The sequence below is a fragment of the Hermetia illucens genome, chromosome 5, assembly GCF_905115235.1.
Source record: "Hermetia illucens chromosome 5, iHerIll2.2.curated.20191125, whole genome shotgun sequence".
NCBI classification, from domain to species: domain Eukaryota; kingdom Metazoa; phylum Arthropoda; class Insecta; order Diptera; family Stratiomyidae; genus Hermetia; species Hermetia illucens.
In genome coordinates, this window is record NC_051853.1 from 61,885,535 (window position 1) to 61,912,692 (window position 27,158).

General features: G+C 42.3%; 1 protein-coding gene across 4 annotated transcripts in view; it reads right to left on the reverse strand.

Moving 5' to 3' along the window:
* Positions 1-27,158, reverse strand: part of LOC119656513 (MICAL-like protein 1) — a 322,282-nt gene that overhangs the window by 153,658 nt on the left and 141,466 nt on the right. For all 4 annotated transcript variants that reach the window (XM_038062849.1, XM_038062848.1, XM_038062850.1 and 1 more), the window contains one exon: positions 1,388-1,572. In XM_038062849.1, the coding sequence (XP_037918777.1) occupies positions 1,388-1,572 (185 nt within the window). The remainder of the gene's footprint in view (positions 1-1,387; positions 1,573-27,158) is intronic.

Below are 27,158 nucleotides of genomic sequence, written 5' to 3' on the forward strand. Positions count from 1 at the left end.
GGAGACTTTTCACCCAATAATAATTTCCGTCATCTTGTCGATAACGAGATAGATACTTTATACACCAAAATGCCATGTTCCAATCATCTGCAAAGTATCTTTGTGGAAATTTATAGCCAACGGGAAGTCATACTGCCCGTGACTGTATTTCCCAGACGAGCAGCGGGTTATATGTAAGCATTTATTACGTAAACCAAAAAATTGCATAGTGCAATTTAGCGGACGGAGAGCACCTTCCCGGGATCATTTCACTTATGTTCCAAGAAGCACCCGGGGCCCCAGCCGTTAAGCCGAATAATTCTGCAGCTTGCACATGGCGTGAAAGTTATATTGTATCTTTGTATCTTAGCGAATCTATCTCTATAGGTGAATTCGTGCAACGTACGACAATTTTTCCGTCTTTTCGCAGAAGAAAATTTCCGCGTTTACTGAAATAGCACACGCGTTTTGAGGACGATGCCGACTACGGTTCAGATGGCATTTTGCCGAACGACTGGTTGGCGTTGTTTTTGTGGTTCGGATTTCTAATGATGGCGATGAGGTTTTGCGGGTACGGCGATGTCTAGTTATAATATTTTCCTAGTTTGCGAAAGTTGAATTGCAATTTTTATATAATTCACATGTGAACTGGTTACATGCCGCAAACGGCGAGAAAACGCAAGTAGCGAGATGTTAAGATAAAGAAACTGCAGCCTATGCCATGGTTCAGGTGAGCTCACTATATTTCGTAAGGAAATTCCAACTGCATATTTAAAACAATCTGGGGTTGATTAAGCATTCGTGTGACACAAAGTACGTGAAACAGATTTGTTCGATCCACATCCATAGTTGCCTTCCGGCTAACGTAAATATCTTTAGTCAAGGCGAGCCATCGAGCGCCAGTCACTGCTTCTAATGTTAAGATAAATACGGACCGCTGTAATGCATTATGTTATGAAAAGGGCCTCCATGTTCGCTCAATACCACACTTCTGGCCACAATACGAGTAATTTACTAACAAATTACCAGCCTAACATGTTATTACGACAATCTCCGTCCTATAGTCAGCGCCGTACTTCGGTACTCATTACACAATTGAAAAATATCTTTTTTCCCATAGACGAATAGCAACAAAAATAAGAAAACAAAAAACAATTTGAAAACCCGATGACCGTGACACCTTGCATGGATCGTGATAAAATGGCAAAACACGATACTAATGCTCTTTCATATGGCAGCCATGCTGGGTGGCTGTGTTTTCCATTCCACTGGCACTCTGGGATGCGGATAATACAATAATTATGTCATAGAAAGCTTTGATTTGAGCAGCAACAAAGAGATAAGAGTGACGCACCCAAAGGTCAACCTGCTCCAAATATAATACGTGTAGTTCATGGGGAACGCTTACCTTGAGATCCAAAAACTTGGTAGAATTGTGACAGATATGTGAGTATTGATAGACGATCTGGAACCTCGTATAGGGCCATGTCGCTGGCGTCCAAAAGGGCAGGTATGCCTAGGTGACGCTCTGCTGTGCGGAAGGCCAAATCGTTGTTGTAGTAGACATCGGCTTTGTTTAGTTTATCGAAATCCCTGAAAAAAAATGTTAGAATTTAAAGAGGATTTATGCAGAATAATGTATGGAATCGTTGAATTTGTACACTGGATTGATTTGAGCAACCTAGGTTTTTCGGCAATTATCTAAATCTAAACTAGTACGACTCATATTAAAGGCAGCTTATCTTTTCAATTTCTGTCAAGAAGAATGCAACCATACGTGGTCGGTTCTAAATCCTAACGTCCCCTTCTAAAGAAATTCATCCCATAGAGACACGGAAATCGAGAATTGTCAAAAAATAGTCGTTCACGACTATATGTCTTTTATAACATCAAAATCTAAGAAAGCTTCAATTTTAGTGCAGCATGAAATTGATTTATACTTTGACTGAAGTCTAAGTGGGAGAGGTACAGTGTATTCTCTATTCACAAAAGTTATCGTACCAACGGACGAACTTGTTGACAGAATCAGTGAGATCCAAATTTATGACTAAACGTCAAGAAAGAGCAAAGTAGGTAACCTAATAATTGAAATGCATGCTATTTGTGGCCTTAAGAGTCAGAGTGTCTTATTCTCGAAAGAAAAGATCTGCACGGAAGCAGCAGGATCAACTGGACAAAAAACTGGAACTGGAAATTTTTTTTTTGAAAAATGCAAAGTGAACTAAGACATCATTGCTCAAACGCTTAACATTCCGGATAACATCCGCTTGCTCTCTCATCGAGCCCTTGGGCAAATGATCAATGCAAGGCTTAGTGAACGTAAATGCCAAAAGAACAAAGATTCTCAATCTACTTCGCTACGGCCGAACTAGAAACACATCGAACGCATCAAAATTTCAACAGGTTGCCCGTAATTTTGACGCTAATCATGTCTCTCTGAACATAAGTGTCATTTCCAGTTCTCCAAAGGAACCGAAACCAAAAGTACCAGAATAATTTTCATTGTTCTATCTCCACGCAAAAAGTGAATATCTGCCGTATTCTCCGTGGTTAGCCATTCGAGAATGAGAACATACCTTCCACAAACATAAACTCTAGTTAGTTAGTATGTGCAAAAAACACTCCGGCATTCACTGGCTATTCAGGAAGATGAATTGCTTCGGATTAGTCGTGCCACTATCAACAAGACCTCCAGGAAAATTCCCCGAATAAATCCCCGGACGCAGATCTTCTCCAAATTATTGTTAACTCATTCGACGAGTTCGAAGCGGAGGATGGTCCAATCCATGAGGCTGTTTACCTTCTGCATCCAAGAGATGTTACTACCATCGACGTTCTGGAGAATGTGCCACGAAGTGAAAAACACCTTGCGACTAGAACGAGCTCGAGGGTGACATCAGAAAAGACACTTGAACCTTAAAGACTCAATTGTCCGATTCCTATTTTTAGTCGACTTGGTGGTGGTTTTCTTGTTTTACCCAGGAATAATTCAAAACCATTGACAAACCAGCAACCATGAAATGTTCACCCCAACGGCGGGTGAGACGCTTCTTACAATCGACGTTGGTTTCCAAGGTCACTTTTCCTAGATATTTACCATGGTGGATACAGTCGCACCGATCCTTGGAGCAGACTTCATCTTCGATTTTGGAATCATCACAGATCTGCTAGACAGGAAGGTCATTGACAAATTCGCAGGAATTTCCATCTAAGGTGATATCGTTACCAGCCTGATTATGTTCTCTTCAATCGGTAACATTCAACTCTGCCACGATCCTTTTACGGAATTTATGAATATTGCACGTTCGTTGCAACTATTTAAAATAAAAGAGCGTGGCTTGCAACATCGCAATTTTATATGACTAGGTTTTAAAGTAGCCATGATACCTCGTCGCCTTTCTCCTTACAAATTGAAGATAAGCAGGGTATATTTCCAACAAAACATCGACAAAGTTTTGTGTCAATCTTCGAGTAGCCCTTGATCCAGCGCAGTAAACTTACCTCCAAAGTGCGAGGAAGAATTTGCGCCATGCGGCGATGACAGAAACATCAATGCAGCCACTATTTTTGCAATCATACTGCGTGATATCCAACTATCTGGCAACGAAGCAAAGTCCACATTCCCTTGATGTCCGAACATGCCAAATGGAGAGCAACTTACTCTCACATATCTCAAACAAAAATCCAGCTTAGGTTCAAACTAATGGCGATTTAAACTTCTTTGACGTGTTTTGCGATTATATAAAGGAGCCTTTTCCACCTGTTGTTACTTTCGGGCATGCTGCTCCCAGGGTGGAAGTGATGCAGCGTTTGATGAGTTGCCTCTGCCCGAAACCGTCAGTCTTTTTACCTCTTTTTCTTTTCGTCTTTGGAGTCCCTGAAATCACCTACTAGGGATAATATGCCACACCAGAAGGAATTTCTGCGGAAAAAGTTAATGCGCTGACCTTCGTCATTTTTCAACATGACTAACTTCTGTAGGCATCGTTTGTCCAACGCCAATTCTAGTCTTGGCTCTTCGGGACTAAAAAGAAAGACAAACGATCAATTCCGTGAACCCTGAAAGAAGAGAAGTAGTTCGAAGCTTCCAAGCAGCAATTCGCTAATGCAGTGTTCCGGAGACATCACTCATAAAATTGCGGAGCTTGCCATGCGTACTGATGCTTTTGATTATGCAAAGGGGGCTATCCTCCAATAAACTGATGATGGAAACTGGAACTCAATCATTTCTTATCCAAGGAATTCAGTAACACTAAAAGAAAGTACGCAGCATATGACATTGCCGTGCTATTTACAGAACTCTCCAGGACTTGCTTGACCTAATCGAAGGTTACCCGCGCTGAACAATGACTAATTACACTTTAACTTTGCCAATGGACTTGCCAGTTGTAGTTGCACCACTAGAACTCTTGGGACTAGCTTTCAACTTCCAGAGCTGGGATCAGATGACCTTCATGTTAGTCTTCTGCAACACCTCCACGAAAGTGCCTCGCCACAATATCTCTGCGCCTTTCCGCAGTTGCATAACTGAATTGGATCCTTGAATTGCGGTGGGAGAGCCACAAAGAAGGTGATTTTTACCAAGTACATTTGGTCAGGCTTAGCCAAGGACATCGCTCAATGGGCCAGATTTTCTGACCTTGTGAACGTTGCAAGATTTCTCGGCCCCACATACCTCTAGTAGGAAAGTTTGATATTCCAATTTCTTGTTTCAAGCATGTCCTCACCGATATAGCCGGACCCCGTTCTAAGTCGCGCGGAAATACTTCTGGTTACTTGCATTGACCATTCCACCATCTGGCCTGAAACGCACCATTTCCGATGCTTTCATAACGACATGGGTTAAACTTTTTGGTAGTTTAAGAACAGTTACGGTAGTTCAAAGATGTTGTCTTTCAGCCTCTCTGTAAACTCATCAGCTTTAAGAAGTTAAGGACAACGACTTGATACTCCAGAGAATGGAGAATGGAATAATCAAGCTAGGCCACCGTTCACTCGAGGCATTTTTAATGTGCCCCGAGAAAAGAATTGGATTGGTAAACTTGTCGTCGTTCTCCATGGACTATGTATTGCTTTGAAAGACAACGTTTAAGCTTTTGCTAGCTTCTCTGCTTCTTTTTAGAACAACCTTTCGTTTTGTTTGAGAATTGTTCTTCGAAGCCGAGTATCCACCAAATCCAATTTCATTTCTAGAGAGAGAATGCGTACAGTCCAGCCTACACCTGCTGCTGTTTCATATTCAAAAGTTCTCATAAGAGCACCCACCTTTTCATCAGAATGGAGAGAGGCTCTTATCGCGTCACTGTTCATCCCAACAGCAAATATTATCTACTCGATATGATGGAGAAGAATGCTGTTAGATTCTTTGTTTGTTGGATAGCGAAGTCATACGACCATAGTAGCATCCAAGATGAACTACCGCGGGAATTCCGGCATTTCCAACAGGCTGAGGTTCAAGAGAAATTTCGAGTTGAGACTTCCAAACAAGGCACAGCAGGGGTGAGTTGCCACTTTTGATTCTTTACTGATGCATCAAGAATGGTCTACGTAGTCGAAGCGGAAATGTATTTCGTCATACATAGAAACATACAAAACGATGAGTGAACCGGTAAGCGAAGTCTTCAGCCGCTTATTCCAGATGATGAAGGTTCTCCACCTGCACTCCAGTCCAGGAAGTTCTGGCGCCCCCCCCCTTTTCCAAGGTCGGCAAGATCGGACCATCACCTCTCAGTGAGACCTACCAGATAACGCTGCCGACGGTAATAGTGCATGCAAGACGATCTATTCCCGGCTATCAGCAAAGCGCCGGCAACCCTACCTGGCATTACGCAACGGCAAGAACCATGCAAACATGATAGACTACTCTTTTGAAACTTGGAATATACGATCCTTTTACAAACCGTGAGAGTCGTCAAAGCAACATCAGAGATGCAATAAATTAATTATTCACCGTGTTCGAAAAGTGCTGAGAGTCCAATGTCGACATCTACCAGTAGCCTACAAAAAGTCCCGACCCGCTAGCCCCTCTTACATCCCTTTACCTTCAAATATTTCGTTGTGTATCTATTCTGAGCCCATCGGAGAATTTTGGGCCTGGAGGCAATCATCTCTTTCAACCTCCCAGGTGATTTGAAAGCTTCGCGACTTCATCCAAATCCGACCTCTGATCGATCAAGGCGAGTTAACCGAGTTGTTTCTGAACGGGACAAAAGTTGAAGAAGAAGGAGAAGTTTGATGATATTTTGCAACGAGTTTACAAAATTTAACGTTCGGCCAAATATTGGCCAACTTAAAAAGACGATGCGAATCTTAAAAATGACGGGAAGTTGTCCCTCTTTTACAGCAGTTTGTGACAATGGGTGCTATTTTCGTTTTCGGTTCCTCGTGTTTATCTTCACATGGTTACAATCTAATATTTTCAATACCCAATGTTATCTTTGACAGTTTCCACTACAGTCACTTGTCAAAGGTTGGGTTTATCGTTGTATATTGTTTCACAATAATGGGCAGAATGCAAAGCACTTTCGACTGCTGGCGGAGACAATATACTCTAATAGGCCATCACGACTGTCGTACTAGAGCGATCTTTCCTCCGGATAGCTATCAGAAAAAGCAAAAAGATAACTGGGAAAGCAAGTCATCGCTATGTACCTCTCAACACAGTTGGCTGAATTTTATACATTTCTCATACTGATGTATTTTCAACCAATTTCACGGTTTTAACAGCTCGCTTCACGGAAATCAGTCTACTAAGCACGTTGATAACTATACATATTTAAGGACCTTATGATAAGTACATATCCTCCCTATCATAAGGTCAAAATACGTACATAGGAAGGCGTAACTCCATGCCTATGAAACAAGTGTCACTCCTGTGTTGTATTATGAAAGCGAACCCGGACTTTGACTTAGGCTTCTGAAAATTTGATGACGCCTTTGAAAGGAAGGTGTTAAGGAATGCCCTTGAAGCAATTGGAAAGGATAATTGATGACGAAATTGTCAAAATAGACTAAACTGTACGATATATATGAAGGCGCGGAAGTGTCTAAGGTAATAAAACCGATGAAGCTCCAATTGGCTGGCCATATTTAACATAACGAATGGGCGACTCAGGAATACTCAAAGGAGTATTCCAAAGCCAAATTTATTCAGACAGGGGAGATCCACAGTGAATGCTATTACGGAGGTCGTAAATGCGGTTCATCGAGCCGAGGCACACGCTTGATATCAGAAATGCCTTCAATTCCGTAAGATAGACAGACATGTCAGGCACATTAGATACCTCATTCCACGTGCCAAGCTATCTCTTGCGGATATTGAGGGGTTATCTGAAAGACAACTCCCTGCTCTATGAGACGCTAGAGGGCCATAGGATGATGGAAATCACGTCGGGAATAGCACAGGGATCCATCCTAGGGCGGGACCTCTGGAACGCTTCCTATGATAGTCTATGAGACTCGATATGCCCGAAAAGTCGCACCTAGTCGATTATGCAGACGACGTTGCGGTTCTTGTTGCCTGACGTACTGTTGAACAGGGGCAAAGCAGACTTGGCATATTGATACGGCAGGTAAGCGGGTGGATGAGTGCTCACGGTTTCAGCCTCGCGTTGGAAAAACCCGAAGTAGTCACATTGACCAGAAGGAGAATCCCGAACCTGCGACCCTTATAGATCGGCGAGTTGACTGTAGAGTCAAAACCAGTGGTTAAATACCTTGGTTTAATGCTCTACTCGAAGATGAGCTTCTTCAAGCAAATCACAATCGACAATTTAGTCCCGCGGTTGAACCGAACGCACAGTAAGATTGATTATTTCCTTACCCAACTTCTAAGCGGGCATGGAGGCTTTCAGTCTTACCTGCACAGGATTGGGAAGGTGCGATCTCCTGATTGTGTGCTCTGCAATGGGGCAGCGGACTCTTCTTATTGCGAAGAAGATTGAACTCGACTGGCAAGGGATCGGATGGATGGTAAGGGGTTCCCTGAACTAACAACTCCCTTCCTCCCCTCCCCTCCCCTCCCGTTGGTGAAAGGGATTATCAGACTTCAAGGTTCCCAACGCGGGGAGAGCGGGAGGGCTAGCCCGAAGTAATGTGTCAAACGGTTCCAGGCTAGTGCTCTGATGGCAGGGAGGTGTTTACGTGGTAGTCCGACAACGAACTGTTACGGGAGTCCAACACCCTATGCGTAAGCGCATTCACCTACCCTACGCCCAAAAAGAGCCAAATTTATGGTTTCAGGGTAGTTGTAAAGCCGAGAAAGCGATGAGAGGAGTCAGTCGATCAGGCCGACAGGACTTTATTATTGGATGTAAGGAACTGGCAGACGAAACCATTGGACCGGGAGGAAAACCGACAATGGGGGAGGGCAAGAGACAGGAAGAAGGAACCATGGACAGAACCCTCTCATTTAAACAAACCATTATATTCCAAATATTGCACTACTATACATGAATATGCAAAATTCACATATTGGGGTAATATAAGAGCTTAATTACCAAAACGGAAAAAATTATACTAAGAAGAAACACATGCAGCGTTTGCCGCTGTTTTGATCTATTATGCAAGTTAGCGGAAATACTTAATGATAATATAAGCAATTTAGGAAAAGATACCAAAATTTTAAAGTCATCATTTTCAACACTGCGAAAGCTTTCAAGTCATCTTTCATTCAACAAATCATCTTTACTACTTCTATGCAGTTGCATTGCATAACGATGAATGCATTAATCCATTTTTCATCCACGATTACTTTGCATTACAAAACCTGACCAGTACAGCAATAACTACTGCATAACATTGAAATGAATAAAGAAATATCTCCAATCGCGGCCGCACGTAATAAGAGATTCTAGCGCCGCAACAAATCGCGATTTTTCCCGGCGAAATTGAGGATCACGAACGAGAATCAATTGCGTAAAAATCACCAAAGAGGCCATTAATTGCGAGAAAGAAATCCACATTCAAATCTTTTCAAATAATTGTATGTGATTCAATTGGCAAAGACACGCGGAAAGCATGATATCTTAAAGATGCAGATTCCATGCATTAAGGCAACCATTAATCATGTAAGCTTATTGGGGGATCGAGACCCCATGCAGACTTTGCAATTTTTTTATGCGTTTTTCATCTTTTATTTTACATCTTTTTCTTTTACTTTCTTGTTTAAAGACCGAATTCGGCGAAAAGTTTCCAAACGCATTGGAAAATTGGTGTATTTGCTGTTGGAAAGTACCAGCGCGCACATAGTGGTATGACATGATGATTGAAGACGCGAAAATCGCGAAAGATGAAAAGAATCCGGCCTGGATGCTGACTGTAAAGAAGGCCGACGAACACCATAACTAATCGATTCTTCGCCCAATGCAAATGTTGTTAAAATGCTGTCAAAACAATGAATTGGGTGAGCAAGCATTGAAGAGAAACACGCTGGACATGTTGATGGATCGATGGTGGTGGTGGTGCCAATCTAGACTTTAATGATGTTACTTAACGAAAGTGTTCCATATTTCCCAGTAATTCATGGACCATTTTCTTGACTTGAAAAATTATTCTGTGGCGCATATGGTGCAGTCCTAAGGGTAGAGTGTCTCGGGGCTATAAGTGGATTGGGACCTGCCGAAACAGGGAAGGAAGGGGGTGATTAACCTCAGGAACCTAGTTTTTTGAGGGGCATGAAATAACAAAATAATTAAACAAAATTAGATTGCTTTGCGATTTACGGGTTGCCCGTATAATTTTCGGAACTGGCTTGGAATTTTCTCCTAGGGCCCTCCGTAAACTCTTTATCTTTATTGCGTAAATACTAAAAAAAAAGTTCGCTAAAAATACTTTCGGCAACCTTTGGATACTTTTCTTTCCTACAAGTAGGGAACATAAGTCACTGTTTAGTAAGCCTACAAGAAGTCGGCCTGATGTACCAGGTAGCATTGACACTACATCCCGAAATCAAGTTAATTTTCATGAAACTAGTAAGGTTTATGCTTTTCAATCTTAAAGCGGTGGTAAAAGAGTAGTATAGGTCCCACGATGAAACGTGGATGGAGCATAAAACCTAGAAAACGCCTACTGAACCAACACCAATAGCCCTACTACCAAACCCTACCGATGAATGTTAGAAGTTCTTTCATAACGAAGAGCTCTTGGTGAAGAAGGATGAAGGCGAGTCTCCCTCGCCTACAATCCGGACAAATTGTACCAATTTTCCTCCAAGTTCGGAATTGGGTAGGACTGACAACTCTACATAGAAAACTGAAGTTACGAAGCCACGAAAGGAGCCTCGGACTGGTTGGATTTTATAACCACGAAATCGACAACAAAGACAGACGAACGATTTGCGCATTTTCTCATGGAACGTGCGCTCCCTGTACAGATCGAATGCTGCCCAGTAGCTAACCGAAATCCTGTCCCAATATAAAGCTGATGATGCGGGGAACAGGGACCGGTTTCCTGGAAAAGCCATACACTATATATTATAGCGGCCATCCGGTAAACCATGTGCTCGGAGTAGGTTTCTTAATCAGCCAAAAAAAATCTGCTGTTATCGGCTTAGAAAATATAAGCGGAAGGCTATGTACTCTGCGTTTACAAGGCAAATTTACAAATATGAGCCTCATAAATGTTCATACTTGGAAATTTCAACAGTTAAGTAGGGACGGAGGCCGTATTCAGGCGATACTTCGACTCCCATAGCTTACAAAGGGATACTAATGACAATGGACTGCGGATTATTCAGTTAGCAGTATCGCACGAAATGGCTGTTGGAAGTATCTGTTTTTGCGCGGAAAGCGATCCACAAACATACGTCGACCTCTCCAGACGCGACCAATTTCAACCAAATTGACCAGGCGCTGATTGAACGCCGCCACCTCGCAATCTTGATGAATGTCAGAACATATAGGAGTTGGGGGGGGGGGGGGCAGTATAGATAGACTCGGATCACTATCTCGTTGGCATAGTGCCCTGGGCTAGAATCCCCTCTGACAATCTGGTGAGAGTGAATATTGAAGCCATTCACAGCACAGCCCTCCGTAACACCTGTAAGGGAGAAATGGATGCCGCAATAACTGCAGTCAACAGATGTCCTGGAGATGAAACATCAATAAATGATCTTGACAACCACCTACAGGACGTTATCATTGATACGGCCACAAATATACTTGGCACCAGCTGCAAGAAAAGTCGGAACGGCTTGGTTAACGATGAATGTAAGCTAGCAACGGAACGGAAGAATGCCGCATACCGAGTAATGTTACATTCTCAAAGAACGCGGCACGCGCAGAAACTTATCACGAACTCCGTCGAGCGGAGAAGCGACTTGACAGACGGGAAAAGGAGGCCTGGGAGAAACAACAACAAATTACAGGGAACAACCGCACCAAGCGCGGAAGTTTTACCAACAAGTCAGCAGAATGAAGCCTTATACACCTCGATGCTCATCCTGCCGAGACAAAGAGGGAAATCTGATTTCCGACGGATGAACTTGAATCCACCGGCTTAAAAACTATAAGTCTGAGGCTTTATATGCCCTATACATAAAAAGAGCGATATCACGCAGTGCAATAATTATAGACGTATCACGTTGCTGAGTACCACCTATAAGATATTTTCCACTATCTTGCTAGGCTGGATAGCTCCATACGCCTAGAACATCATTCGGCCATACCAAAGAGGCTTCACTCCAGGCAAATGAGCAACAGTTCCGATTTGATATCCGCGACAAGCGATAGAAAAACTGTTGGAATATGGACATCAGTTGCACCATCTTTTCATCGGCTTTAAAGCCGCCTATGATAGCATAGCCAGGGTAAAACTGTACACGGCCATAAGAGGATTCGGTATTCCGAAGAAATTTATAAGACTGACTAGGCACCTAACCAATGTGCGAGGCCCTGGCGAAAGCAATTCGCGATGCCGACGTAAATGCGAGAGGCACCATCCTCTTTAAGTCCCCCCAACTACTAATGTATGCTGACGATACTGACATTATGGGAAGAACAACCCGAAATGTATAGTCTACCTTCATCCAGATTGAGCAGGCGGCACGAGATCTTGGGCTACACATTAATGAAGGAAAGACGAAGTACATAGTGGCAACGTCAGCGCCAAAAACCAAAGAACGAACAACATCGAATCGCACTGGTCAAATGAAAACAATAAAGATAGGAGACTACAACTTAGGGTTGAAAAGCACAACCGATGGCAGCTTTGACGATGAAATCCACGTACGGTTGTTGGCTGCCAAAAACTGTTTCGCTCGAAACGTTCCACTATAGGGTCAAAGCTCTTAGTGTACAAGACTATGATCTTACCCGTCCTTATGTATTCCTCGGAAAACTGGGTTCTTAGCAAAAAAAATTGCAAACTCTTGACAACGCTTGTGAGAAGAATCCTCCGAAGAATTGTTAGCCTCATACGGATGGACGATTCCGTAGCCTACACAACGACGATATCTATGAACGATACCACGAACGTCTGATTGTGAATAAAATCCGGTTCAACAGGTTGCGGGGGGTGAGTCACTTAATCCTTAGGGTTGCGGATGATTCAGCCCGGAAGTTTATAAAAACAATATCTATGGTAGAAAAAGAAAACAAGACAGACCCTGCCGGAGATTTTAAGGATATCGAATTGGTGGACCTTCGCGCAAAACCAGACCGGGGGGTCTGGAGTTCCTTTTTAGGGAGGCCTAGACCGGATACGGATTGTTCCGCGGTTGATGATGATTATGAATTGTTGGAGATTAGGATTCAGCAACTGGAGAATCACATCGGAGGCGCAAGATAAAAATTACAATTACGACAAGACAGATTAGCTAACGTCTACTGGGAGAGGCACGACACTACAGAGTACTTATTAACTTGTGTTTAGCGTAGAAAAATGTCTCCGGCTGCCTTAGATAACTGACAGAGAAATATCTGTGCATGTTTTACCCATCAGACAGACTTTCGACCCCCCGTACTCCCAACCTTTCCGTGACTAATATATAATATCTCTTATGTGTAAGACAGACATAGACATTTATTGGATGCAGGAAAAGATTTCGTCCGAAACATGCATTTGTCTGTCTGGCTGTTGTCAGAGGCAGTCGGAGACATTTTCCTACGCTAAATAAGTTAATAATAGTATTCTCAATATGTTTATCTTCCAAATGCACTAGGCAATATTCTCTCGCGTCGTTCCCAGTGAGCGTTAGCTAATTTGTTGTGTCGGTCCAAGTGGACGCGCTTTTTAACTCTTAACTTACTAAATTGGTGGCAACCCCGAATGAGACTTTGTCCTTTTCGAAAACTCACTATATATATATTACTATTCATGGTCAGCATCCCCATCACAACCCAATGAAGACGCTGTAATACGCCGACCACTTTATCGTTCCCACTTCCACGGAAAATATCTTCGTGAACAAGATCGTCATTTTTAAGGTTTTGTGTGAAACAAAACCTTATTAGAATCGAGACGGTGTCTGTCTGTCCGTCTGTCTGTCTGTCTGTCTGTCTGTCTGTCTGTCTGTCTGTCTGTCACACCCGATTTATTCGGAAATGGCTAGACCGATTGTCACGAAAATTGGTGAGAGTATGTAATCTGGTGATCCCTTTACATGCAGTAAGTGGCGCCATCTTGCGTTAAGTTTAAGGGGGGGCTCTCCGTACATGTGAATGGAGGGTGCAAATTTTTTTTTTACAGAATGTAGCCAAGTAGGGTATCAAATGAAAGGTCTCAATTAGTACTTTTCGAATCTGGTTCAATATTTGATATTAGATGAAACATAGGGGAGTCAGGGTTGAAAATATGACCCACAAAAAGTGTAACAGGTCTCGTTCTCAGAACCTATCCAACCGAAAAATCTGGGAAAAATCACAGTGGTGCATCTCTACGAAATCTAGGCCTCAAAATATATCCGGTTCCGATATCTGCACAAATAAAGTTAATAATAGTATATTTCCACATTTTAGAAATTTACCCGGCACCCCCCTTATGTTCATCCCAGAAATACAAAATTTGGCATGAGTGTAACGAAGAATATAATGCACAGTTTGGTCAAGTTTGAAGAAAATCCAACTATTATTAACAAAGTTATTGGGGGTGAAACTTTACAATTTTTTGTGAATTTCGTGCACTCTACAACCCGCATGACGTCATCATCACATATCAATTCGTCAATACCACAACGAAATGAATTTTTATGAATTGGGTCGCAGACAATTATTTTGTTTTAGTTTTTTAGTTATTTGTCAACCAGACATGTGTATATGTAGGTATATAATATATGCGTGCTAATGAACTTTGCGGCTAGTGCCTAATTCAGATAGATATAAGACGTAAATCGGAAATATGGGTACGATAAATTTAGATATGTGCATATATGTGTACAGCAGGTAATAGGCAGTTTGTTTGTTTAGGGTGAGTATGATATCTATGGCTCTAATATGTACGTATGTCTCGTAGTTTGGAAAAATATGAAGGATTATGTTGGATTTGTAGCTATATACGGACAGAGAAATGTGCGTCTCTTACATAACACAAAACCTTTATACCCGAAGCGCGAGCTTCCGGTATTCCGACTTGTTTATTTTTGGGCGAACTTTGTATCGGCAAAGTTTGGAAAGTAAAAACTTGCCCTCAATCCTGAAAAGTATTAGGCGGTTATCTTTCGTAGGAATAGATGAAATTAGCTGCGAGAAGTTTTTAGATGCAAAAGACCTACCACTGAACATCAATTCAACTGAAGTCCCTAGCATTCAACTCCAAACGGCGGCATTAAACACTATCTTTCGCTATAGCAAACCCACTCCTAAAAGGTCAAAATGCTGGAAATCAATCGGTGACTCCATGGAGCCTATTCATCGTTGTTGCTACGTGCTGAACTCAACATTTCTACGTGCCGGTAAGAGGTGGCACGGCTGTGCGGACATTTCCTGACGATGCTGTATGATAAACCGTTTTTGTTTGGTCCTCCACGAGCCCTCAATTTTTCAGCCACTCGTTCATAGCAGATGAATATAACTTTACATCCGCGAGAGAGTTGCAACAATAATCGCCGCTATGTATATATATAGGGTAGGCCATTAAATGTGGGCCCATCTGGCAACCCTGTAACTTTCGGCCGGAGTGTCAGATTGACTAATAATATACCACGTTTGAAGCGTCAAACCAAGCAAATTTCTAGCATGAAGCAGTACACTAAAAAAGAACGCGCTGAAATAATTGAGCTTCACATTCAAAATAAACTCTCAATTGTGTTAACTCCAGGTGCATTTCGTAAAAAAATGACATGGAAGGCTTCTGGTTTCAGCAAGACGGAGCAACTTGCCACATTTCACGCGCTACAATCCCCGGAAGGTTGATATCCAAAAATGGTGATTTTCCACGACCACCGAGATGCCCATATTTGACGCCACCAGACTTTTTTCTGTGTAAAATAAATAATTTTTAATATGAACAGTAAAAAAATATTTTTTTTTTCATGTTTTTTTCCAGAAACAAATGGGCCCACATTAAATAGCCTACCCTGTATATATACAATCGGCGTAAAAAACTATCATTCCATAAAAGAGCAGGCAGAGCTTCCTTAAAAATTCATGAAGGATTGATTGCAATGGATCTTATTGGAATCGGTGAACGAATGATGCTTTAAAATTTCTCTACAGGAAGCTCGGTGGAAACAAACACGAGCAACATTCTCGGCAATTGGTCCATGTTTGCTCCCCTAGAATGTGGAGTGGAAGGTTTCCATACGTGGAACTGTTATATTTTACAGGCATATTATAGAACATCCTAAACCAAGTAAGCAGAGTATTGTTTTTTGAATAGAACAAATACTTTTCGTCCGTTGCTAGCATTACAAATCTTTCCTATTGCTTCTTTCTCCATTACTCCTAAAGGAGTAGTCATTTAGGCATCCAGGAGCAAATTAGCAGCTGAATCCAAGATCAATCTTTTAGATGCATCGATTTCCTGCTGGGATGGGATGGGGTAACACAAGAAAACCAGCTAGGCGACATCGACACCCCAATACGTTAACCACATGGGTCATCATCCATTTACCTACCTCATCCCTACTGAAAAATTGCATGGTACTAAAATGAACTTAAGGGGGTTTTTCCAGTCAATTACTAAAAATTACAGTTATATACTATTATTAACTTTATTTGAATAGATATCGGTATGTCGGGTATTTCGGAGCCTAAGCCCCATATAGCGGCAGCCTCCTTATTTTTTTCAAATCTTCGGTTCAGTAATTTCTGAGAATGGGCCCGTTAACGAAGTAATCACTTTCAACTCCCGCACTCCCCACCTTTCCAACAAACGTCAAAACTAATACCGACTTCGGAAAGTACAAACGGAAACCTTTCATTTGATATCCCACATGACTATATTGGATGAAAAAAAAATACAGCCCCCCCCCCCCCCCCCCCCCTTTGCATGGACCCCCTTAAATTCGTCGTAGATTATGTTCCCACCCACCTCTCAATTTGATGTCAATCGCTACAACCGTCTCCGAGAAAAATGTATGTGACAGACAGACGGTAAACCGATTTTAATAAGATTTTGTTTTACACGAAACCTTAAAAAGAAACCCCTGTATGGTAAAAGGGTGGATATAAAAGCATATGCCTTTTTCTTGGTTCCTAATTTCGCGGTATATATATGCACATACATAAACTACATGCGCTAGTTGGTAACTCTTAACTGATCTCATCAATCTTCAGATCGATCCACTCCATCACCACCATCTTTGCGGAGCTTTGATCTTTAATTTGAGTGGCTTGTGTAAAGACCATCGGTGAAAACAAATAACTTTTCGGAGAAAATGACTTATGATTGAAAAATTTGTACAAATAAAAGAAGACAGCCTCACTTCACCGGTACCGCATCAGCAAAGAAAAAGTATCTTAAAGATCGCCACACGAGCGAGAAACACAAAACAAACAGGTTGATGCCGATCCAGTGATCACTTCCAAGACACGGGTCTGCTGGTGTGTCTACCTTGCACCTACCCAAATTAGGTAAAGGTCAAAGACATGTTTCCCCCCATTGATGATTTCATCATCCTCATCACCGTCGATGACCATTACTCGATTTCGATCACATCGCGATCAATACAATGTAAGATTGGATCGATTCGATTCACATCTCGCCACTGGGTCCATTGAATTGCGGAGAAATTTGTCAAGATGTTTGCACGGACAATTACGGTCACGATCAACGAACTTGGGATCATGGCTCGAGTAGCGCCGTCCATATTTCATGCAGTTTTGTCGTTTTGGGACCAGGTGATCTCAGGTTGCAAATTTGCGCGATTAATGAGACAATGCAAAGAAGGAAACGAAAAAATTGGTGAATGCAAGAGTCATGCATAAATGGCATTTGAATGAGCACCTATGCGATTGGCTAATTCGATCCATTGGTTGTACCGCCATTGCGATCGCGTTTTTCACGATCGTTTGCACAATGAGTTCACAAATCGAGAGACTATTGATTCCGTTGTTGGGAGCTTGCATACTCCATTCTGGGTTTTCGAAAGGGTAGATACGTTTTCGTAATGTGGCATGACCAGAATTTATGTATTGTTCGATCGCGAAATACTTCAGCGCGGAGCAAGGAGCTAATAATAAGGTGTTTACGTCATGTTTGATATAATTCCAACTAATATTAGTCAAAAATGCGAAATTTTATTTATTTGCTCGAATCAGTGATGCAATTTCAGATTATTGTGCGAAAAATTCAATTAATAGCTATGATGCTGCTGAGAACAATGCACGACTTTTTGTTCGATGATTAATTTGTCCTTTGGAAGAGAATAGCAATTTTCAACTGATAACCTTGGCCAACAGATAAACGTTTTGCACACTAAGTGAATTCTCACAGTTAGATAGAAAGGACTCTCTTGAGTCTTGTTTTGATACATAATGACCAGCCTACATCGCTAATACTTCAATTTCAAGGAAGGTAGGCTAACACTCAGGAAACGCTGATTACTATAACACCAAGGTCAAATTCAGGTTTCCTCCGTGATATTATTCAAAAGCTCCAGGCCATAATGAACACTTCTCTAAGCAGAACTTTTTTGGGCAGCACCTGCAGTCCCTGCATTCATTCATTCTTAAATGAGGCACAATCCGAGCCCAAGCAATGAAGGACGGCTATGATCGTTAGGATTTCGAGGAAGGACACAATGCCACAACTTATGGCCGTCATTCCTCCAAAAAACAAAAAACGTCAGCAAAGACATGAAAGCGAACTGATGGAACTAGACGAACTACTAGACCGCATTACCTTTTGCAGGTAAACATGAAGAGCAGCGGAAGACGCGTAAAAGTCAGAAACTGCCGCTCTTTCCGCTGAGGACATTGTAAACGCCAAATGGATTACAGACAGCCCACTGCAAAGCGAACAAAGACTTTATCCAAGTGGTTTCTAGGACCCAAATAAAGAAGCAAAGAAGGATAAAAGGAAAGAACGCGGTATGCCGTCGGAAACCCGTCTGTCCAAAGGCAACGAACAGAAAATCAGTAACAGAAAAGTCTACTCTGTTCATAAAGCTGACGGAAAGCAAGACATTAGCGGAAATTTTCAGCGAAATCCGCTACGGTGAAGACGTCGAGCAACGTACGAGGGACCTCCTTAATAGCGGGAAAATCAAAAGTGAGTTAGTAGTATGCATGGTATGATTGCGGATAACCCGCACCAAGTACTACAAGTATCTAAACTATGAACGCACGTCTGCAACTTTCCAGGATGCACCAGGAGGATAGCATGCCGGAGATGCGGTCGGGTAGCTCACCAAACGAAGATCTGCAATGAAAACGAAAATTGCGTTCTCTGCAAGGATTGTGGCGCGCTTGGTGGAAGTGTTACACACACTGCGGGTTCGGTGCCGTGTCGACCCTTCGGAGCGGAACTAGAAAGGACTAGGATACGTCTAGCATGATCCGCATCCTACAAATGATCATGCACTGGAGAGCAGTAGCTCATGAGTTAGAAGCTGATCTAGCGCTAATCAGCGATACCGGAACAAGGAGCCGGTTTCATGCATTCCGACTTATTAGATACCGCTGCCATCTGTGTTCGACTTCGGTTCTTGCTCAAGGCCAATGGAGTGGTTTCGTCTGAATTCATTGTTTAGGGATACAATTTTTTAGCGTTTAGCTTAGGCTTGATGTCTTTGGCACGCCGTTCTGGATACGGAGGAGCAAATCCTGATAGGATGTGGCTTTACTACAAGGGCCTTAAATGAAGTATGTCCCACCCAGACTCCAGAGGAAAACGGAGCCTAGAAATGGCGGCGAAAACCGGGCATGTAGTTTGAAACATCAGATCAACACGAACGTTCTGGAGTCCATGCTGTGAAGGAAATATCCTTGACGCAACTTTTGCGTCAGAATCTCTGGCACTGCCGGTAAACGGTAAAAGTGACTACCAGTACATCGCGTGAGAATGGTCGGAACAGGCAGAGTTGCGCTGAAGGGCGCTTCGGAGGTGGTAGGATTTCAACTGAGTGTCGATGTCGTAAATTCAGTGACGAACCTGGTAACGACATGCCTCGGAGTTTCCCCAGCTTTTACAAACCGTTCATGTGTTAGTGGACGGCGGAAATTGCCGGCCTACGGAGGGAGTGTCATAAGCTCCACCGTTTGACACAACGTTTACATGCCTAAGAGGAAGCATGAGTCACAACGTATAAATCAGCCAAAGGGAGACTCCGTAGCGCGATAAATAAAAGTAAAGCTCGCAGCTGGTAGAAACTAGTGACGTGTCACCCTGAAAATCGGGGCTGTGCGACAACCCTGCATACTTAGTACCGACGAGATGGACCTCATTATACGGGCATTATTCCAAACACAAAACCCGTATGGGTTGATGTCAACAGCACGGAAGGTGTCGAGGACTGCCCCCTTTTTACCACGATAGAGCCCAAAGAGGCAATTCTCACTATGAGAAATAAGAAGGCGTCAGGCACTGATTGTATCCCGGCGGAAGTTTACAAACTGGTATTCCAACAACGGCCAGACTTGCTGCTCAGGACGTTCAAAACTTGCCTGAGGGAGGACATTTTTTTCTTGTCGCTAGAAGATGGTGCTCTGAGATGGCCACAAGGAAGACAAAGCAGTAACCCTGTCGACTGGACCAAAACCAAGTGGCCGACTGTGGCTGAGGAGAACCTCCACATGGTTTCACTGGGATACGCTGTACTCACTATGGTTTGTTGGGCGTGATGCAGTAGGCGAATGCCCCAAAAACCTAATCAGGACGATCAGACTCGAGTCTACACGGAAGTGGCTTTAGATCACGAAACCATGTCAGTGGTATATTGGTACCATGGGGACCGGGGTAGCTCCTAAATTCTCGTGTCTCAGGAGAATTCCTACGTTCAGTTCGGTTGTAGCAGTTGGCCCCCTAGTGGAAGTTTCATGGGGGTTGTGGTTACGTTCAAGCGAACGGATACATTCGACTCAGAAAAGTGATGTCGCGTTTCAACACGCGTGCTGTACTTTTTAGTTCGGTAAAGATTTAGGTAGGTATTGCATCCACCAGTATGAATAAACTGAGCCATGCTTTCAGTATATGTAAATGACAATGGTACCATTGTGTTTGCTTCAGTGGGAGTCTGATTATGGTCACAAAATGAATTCGTGGCTTAAGAAGAGCGTGGGATTAAACCAACTTACGTTAAACCACCGTAGATGTAACTGTCGCTAGAAGGTGGCGAGTCTCGCCCTGATGAGCAGAAGAAAAGGACACCCTGAGCTGCCGTCTGCACACCGACCGCTGCATATGCTTCACATCGCCGGGAAGCGCTTGCATAGCTCATCAGGAGTAGACTCACTGAAGCAATCCATGATACCGGGGACTTATGCCTAAGGCAGTTCGGGATCAGAGTAGGGAGATCCAAGGTGGATGCTGTTATAAAGCCGCACATAGCTGCGGACCTCAACGAGTAGCGCTCCCCCCTAATGCTTGATGTCAGAAATGCCTTCAATTCCCTAAGATAGACAGATATGCTAGAAACATTAAGAAACTCATTGCACGTGCAGAGCTATCTTGCACATATTGAGGGATTATCTGAGAAACCGCTCCCTGCTCTATGAGGCGCTAGAGGGCTAGAGAAGGATAAAAATCACTTAGTGAGTAGGACAGAGATCCATCCTAGGACCTCTGGAACGCTTCCTACGATAGTTTGCTAAGACTTTACATGCCGCATAAGTCGCGCTTGGTCGGTTATGCAGACGACGTTGCGGCATTTCATGCCGGATGCACCGCAAACTTGGCATGTTGGTGCGAAGGTTAATGGATGGAAAACTGAAGTAGACTTCTTAACTAGAAAGAGAATTCTGACCCGGAGTCTCATATAGATCGTTAAATATCTTGGTTTAATGCTCGACTAGAAGATGAGCACCGTCAGACAAATCAGTATTAAATGTTGGGGGCCCTATATCTATTAGGAAGCGTCTTCTTATGAAAACAACACAGTCCGTTCTATTCTACGTTGCCCTTCTTGCTAAAGAACGTAAAGCCATCTATAGCTGCAAGGGGGAAGAAGATTTAGAAGAGGTGGTTGCCATGAAGAACGTCAACGCAGACCTACCGAATCGAAATTCTTTTGGCAAAATGAATTAAGAAGTGAATGAACTGCGAGGCTCATTGTCAATTTAGAACCTTACCCAACTTGTAAGTGGGCCATGCCCATGGGTTTTCAGTCTTTCCTGCGAAAGATTGGGGAGGCGCAATTTGCTGATTGTGTTTTCTGCAATGAAGTGACGAACGACGCCGAACAAACCTTTTTCTCTTGTGAAAGGTGGGATGGGTTCCATCGGCCACTTGGTGAACTCAATCTAGACAAAGTTTTGAAAGAGATGCTGAGGAGCGCTAGCAGATGGAGTCGAGTTTCCATTACTTCCGGGTTCTACTTGTTGCGAAGAAGATTGGGCTCGGCCGATGAAGGCTGGCATTAAGAACTCCCTTCCTCATCTCCCCACTCGTTGGTGAAAGGAATTCTCTGACGTGAAGGCTCCCTGAGCCGGAAGAGCGGGAGAGCCAGTCCGAAGTAATGTCTCAAATGGTTCCAGGCCAGTGTTCTGATGACGGGGAAGTGTATAGTTAGTAGTCCGACGGCGTAGCGTTGCGGCAGTCGAAAACTTGTTGCTGTCATGCATATAATAGCTAAAATTAGTCGGGAACGATGCAAGGGACACCTCGAAAGCTTTTCTGTTTTTCTGCAGTTTGGTTTAAATCTCGATTTTCCTGTACCAACTACGTTGGTAGCTTTGCATATCTTTCGTCGATATAGACATGTCTTTCACCAACTTGAATAAGGAGTATGTCGAAAGCGCTACGATTTTTCTGAAGAAGTTAATAGTTATTATCAGAACAATATAGGAGGACATGCAGTACTTCAATGGCCTAAGACTCTTTCCCCAAACACTTCGACTATACGCTGATGGCATATGTTTGATCTCCCACTTTAGCCAAATGGCTCTGAATTCGGAAAGAGGATTAAGTAGAGTTAGACTGAAAATAAACACCAACAAAAACAAGGTTCTCAGCCTGACGAGCCATCGCACTCTCTCTATCTGCATTAATAGGCAGAGTATCGAAGGCTTCGATCAATTTATATGCGTCGTTTCTATTGACGGTGACACTGAACTGGCTGCCTTCTCTAAAATCTGTAAATATATGTAGTTATGTTAACACCAAAATCACATTGAGACTATTCTGTGCTAGTGTTCGTTCTGTGTTGCTATTTGAGAGTAGCGCATAGAGAATGACCCCACTGTCATTCGAAAACTTGTATCATCCGAGTAGGCTGGCTTAATACAATTTCAAGGAAAGAACCTTGTTGGCGTACAGGGCTTACACCCGTACGCAATGTGATCGTAAGGCGAAAGTAGCAAAGGATAGGTCACACATTAAGGGACGAGTTGACAATTCCATTGCAGGCTATGACATGCGGTGTAATTCACTCTGGCGGAGAACAGTAAAGGAAGAATGCAGGTATCTCGGAAAGTCGTGGCGGGAGCTGAAGCGCATTTCGGTGAACGATGGCGTATAAATATAGTTGAGACGGTTGTATGGCAACCATACATAATGAATTCTTTTAAAACATAATTGATTGTTGACTGAAAATTTTCAGGACCTTGTGCCATATTATGCAAAATCGGTTTACTTTAAAATGGTAACATAACTCCAATTTAGATACCTTCAACAGTGGTCTTACCTAACATAATCCGGTGTCTGGCACAATGAAAAGCCGAACTTCCTTTAGAGGCTTGAATTTTCTTATTTTTCGATAAAACCACGTCTCAACGATGAAGATAACCTGATCTTGACAAACCAGATACTATTCATTTTGAGAATGATGGGGTCCTAAGTCCGCATCAACTTAATGCTGGACCGGACCAAATGGGGAGCAACTTACTCCCTCTTTTCTGGTCCACGGACCCCTCGCTTAGGGCTTGCACCCAAACTTTTAAAAAAAGTCAAGCGACGACGGCTTTACGGTTTCTTACCAGGGCAGATACATTAATTACAAGCAGTTTTCTTCTTATGCTCTTTGCATGCAAAAAAGATCCTTATGCACAGCAAGGGATTCTGCTGTATAGACCGGCAGGCTAGGTGAACTTAACTGATATTTTCCATTAGTAAACTTAGGAGAAAAGCCCTGCAGAAGAGAAAGCGAAGTTGCCCTATTGCTGCTAGTTAAGCTTGCTGAGAATGTAGTCCAATGACACACCGAAAGAGATAGCAGTCTAAACAGTTGCTTTAGAAGGAAGCAGCAATTAAGGACCACTGAAATAAAGAAAAGATATAGTCAAATCCCCTGCAATGTGGAGCATACAAAGCAAAGGAGATTGGATTCAACGGAGTGATTCAGTCTTTTACCGAATATTTTATTTCATAGAAATAACGATAATGTGGACGGTTCTTTTGAAAACTAGAAGGAAGTTATAGAACGCCAAATCCATAAGTTGGTCGCATTTAAAGGCAGCATCCTTTATAAGGTGTCAAATATCTAATGACCGAGCTGCTGGTGTCATCGAAAATGAGAATGATCGGTGGGATCAATAGGTGCAAACAATTAACTTCACCGTATAATGCCGCTTAATGGTAAACATAGCGTCATTCCAAGACAAGGTCCTTCTGCAGGGTCCAAACCCCACGGACTATTCTGTGAATTTACTCCGAAAAGACTAGAGAACAATTTTACCGAAAAATGCTGCAGAAGGGCACATTATCGGTCCGAATGACGTTCGAATGACTTCGCTAAAAGGACAAGAATTGAAGCCAAGGCCATACATGTGTTCTTTCAAGAAACCTAAGGTTTATGGACTAGGTATAGTACATTAATGGTCAGTTAAGGTTTTATGGCTAAAAATCGCATTCTACTTTTTAAATGCGTTTTTCTCAAAACTGCATGTTGAATATCGGCTGCCATCAGAGCGCAAAATCTATCCAACGGAATTCTTTGAAATTTTCATGACTTATTCCGAACATATTTCTACGGTCCGCAAACTAGGATAATTGCGATTCATTCAGTAGTGCATTGAAGAAACCGTAAAAAAACGCCAAAATTCAAAAAAAAAGCTTAGCACTGCACCAAAAATTTAGTTTTTAATATTTTTTAATAATCCTAGTTTGCGGACTGTAGTTAAGTCTGTACGTTAAAATGCCGTTTACTTTTTTTTCTGAGATGATCGCAGCGCCCTCTAGCGTGGCAGCAGGAAAACACCTTTTTTTGGAGATGGGTGTATAAATTGCTCTGTATTTCAATAACGAACTATGAGATTGGACTGGAAAAATTACTATGCACGCTCAAGATATTAATAAATCTATGGTGAAAAATTCGTATTTGCATCTTTCTCCAGCTCTTCACAAAAAAATTCTAAAGAAAGCCAAAAAACGGCCTTCACACGGGATGACCCCCTTAAGCTAATTTTGAAATGGGTTCTCGAATAGATTTCGCTTGGAAAAACGAACATGCCACTAGCGGAAAAAAGTTCCAAAATTTCAAATGTTCCTATGGCTCATACTCTGATTACTCCATATATGCACACCAGGTTCTCAAGATTCTCAGGAAATAATTCAAAGAACACCAAAGCAAATAGGAAATGCAATCGGAGTTACTAAACGAAAGGTACTCATTTCTTCTTCAATAGGGCGCTTAGAGCGTCACTGCACCTTGACGGATAAGCTTAATTGGAATTTGGACTCATTTATTTATTTTTTTTTATTTTTTACATATTTGCGTTCAAATGAATGACCAATTGCTAATCTTTGCAATGTGAGTAAATCTTCAGATCGAAGGCAGTATTTGATCTTCGTCAACTAGACAGTAGCCACATTTGGCCTTTTATTTACTCTTGTTTCCAAAAATTCCAGCTAATTTTTTAGAAAGCCAAATAGCCAATATTTATCTAAACGTGGTGATTCATAGTTAAGAGACATTTTTTCACGTAGTCTTAAACCTGACTCCGCTTCCCCCCGCAAGCAAGCACAACCGTGGAAAAGTGAACATTCAACAATAACGCCTCACCACCGGAACCAATGGTAGAAGCACCTAACAGCGACTCCATCGTGCGATACATGCTCCTCATTATAATTTAACTAGCCACTTCCTTTTCCGTGAATTTAGCAAAATTCTCCACGCTTGGAAAATAACAATAATCCATAATGGTTCCATTGGCGATGAACAAACCTCATCACAAATGCGAGTGGTTGACCTTCGTTTAGAAACTTCGTGGTTTTGGGTGTTGTATTTTGTGATTGCAGAAATATCTGTTGGTAGATTTATTTGGAATTGGTTTTGATGATGTGTTATCTGTTAGATCTAGATGTAGAGTTGAATTCAAATGCCTTGCGAGTACTGCACCTTGAAAATTAGTTCTTGGAGCCAAATTTAAAAAGCAAACACGGTGCTTCAACTGCTCCCTGCAAAGTTTCCCAGGTTGTTAATTACGTAATTACTTCACGTGTCGAAATTCACCATTTAGTTTAATATACCATGTTAAATGTGTACCATTTAATTCTGGTAGCAGCTCCCGAAAGTTGATAGCTTATGAGACCGCTATTTCACATATAAGGACGCGCTTCTAAAATTCAATAGTTTTAGTTTACACCATAACTTCCTTAGAAGGCGCTATTTTATCGTGTCTTCAACGGCAAATTTCCCATATAATATGAACTGATATCACTTATTATGTAGGCCTCGCCTGGTGTATTCTTTTTTTAGTTAGTCCCAGCAGTCCTTCGATTTTCGAAGTAAAACATGAGGCCTTGTATCAAGGAATCGTCTACAAAATGCGAAACGCCCCGTATCGTTAAAAGATACTAGATTATTCTAACCAAACAGTTTATAAGAGAAAGGAATTAATTTCTGGTCTTTGGTCGGTACCTCTGTAGCTTGAAATCACTGCCGAAAAAGAATTTGTGGCAGGCTTTGTGAAACTGTTTTTTATAGTTAGAGATATCAAGGGTCCTCAAAAATATGAAGGCAGGAACAATATTTCAAATATTGCTCTCTAAGTTTTTTTTCAAAAAGGAGAACGTGCAATTTCGTCCAGGGCGGAGACGTTGCCTCATCGTGTGCATTTATCCCAAAAAGAGAAACCCGTGAACGGTGTAAAAAGGCTTCCTCCCAATTGGTCTGGTCCCTCATCAAGTGGATCTAGACTCAAAAGTTCCTCAAACCCTAAACAAACAAAAATCACTTCGACCTAATTTAGGTCTGAACATCAGGCAATTTTCATTTGGATATAATTCGCACCCACGTCGTGTTTGCGATTATATTACAAAGGACCGATTACCAACTAGGACCACTTTCGATCACTACTCTTAGGGTAGATGCAAGACAGCGTCTGATGAGTGAATTCTACACTGGACGAAATCACCAGTCAGACTTTCCTCTCCTATATTACTGCCAGTGGAAAAATCGTTTGCTATAATTCTTCAAATTATCAGAAACAGCATCCAATTCAAGAACCCAATAAAAATCCTCATCCAATTCCTTGATCTGGATTTACTGTCTGAAATTCCTAAGACCATGGCTACTGTAAGAAGGGCAAGCGGAGCAGAATCCAACCGGCTCAGATTTTGGGAGCTCGTAGCATTTACGAAGGACAGCAACTCCCCACTTTGCAACTAGAGAGCACCATAAAATCCCCAACGAATTTATTACAATG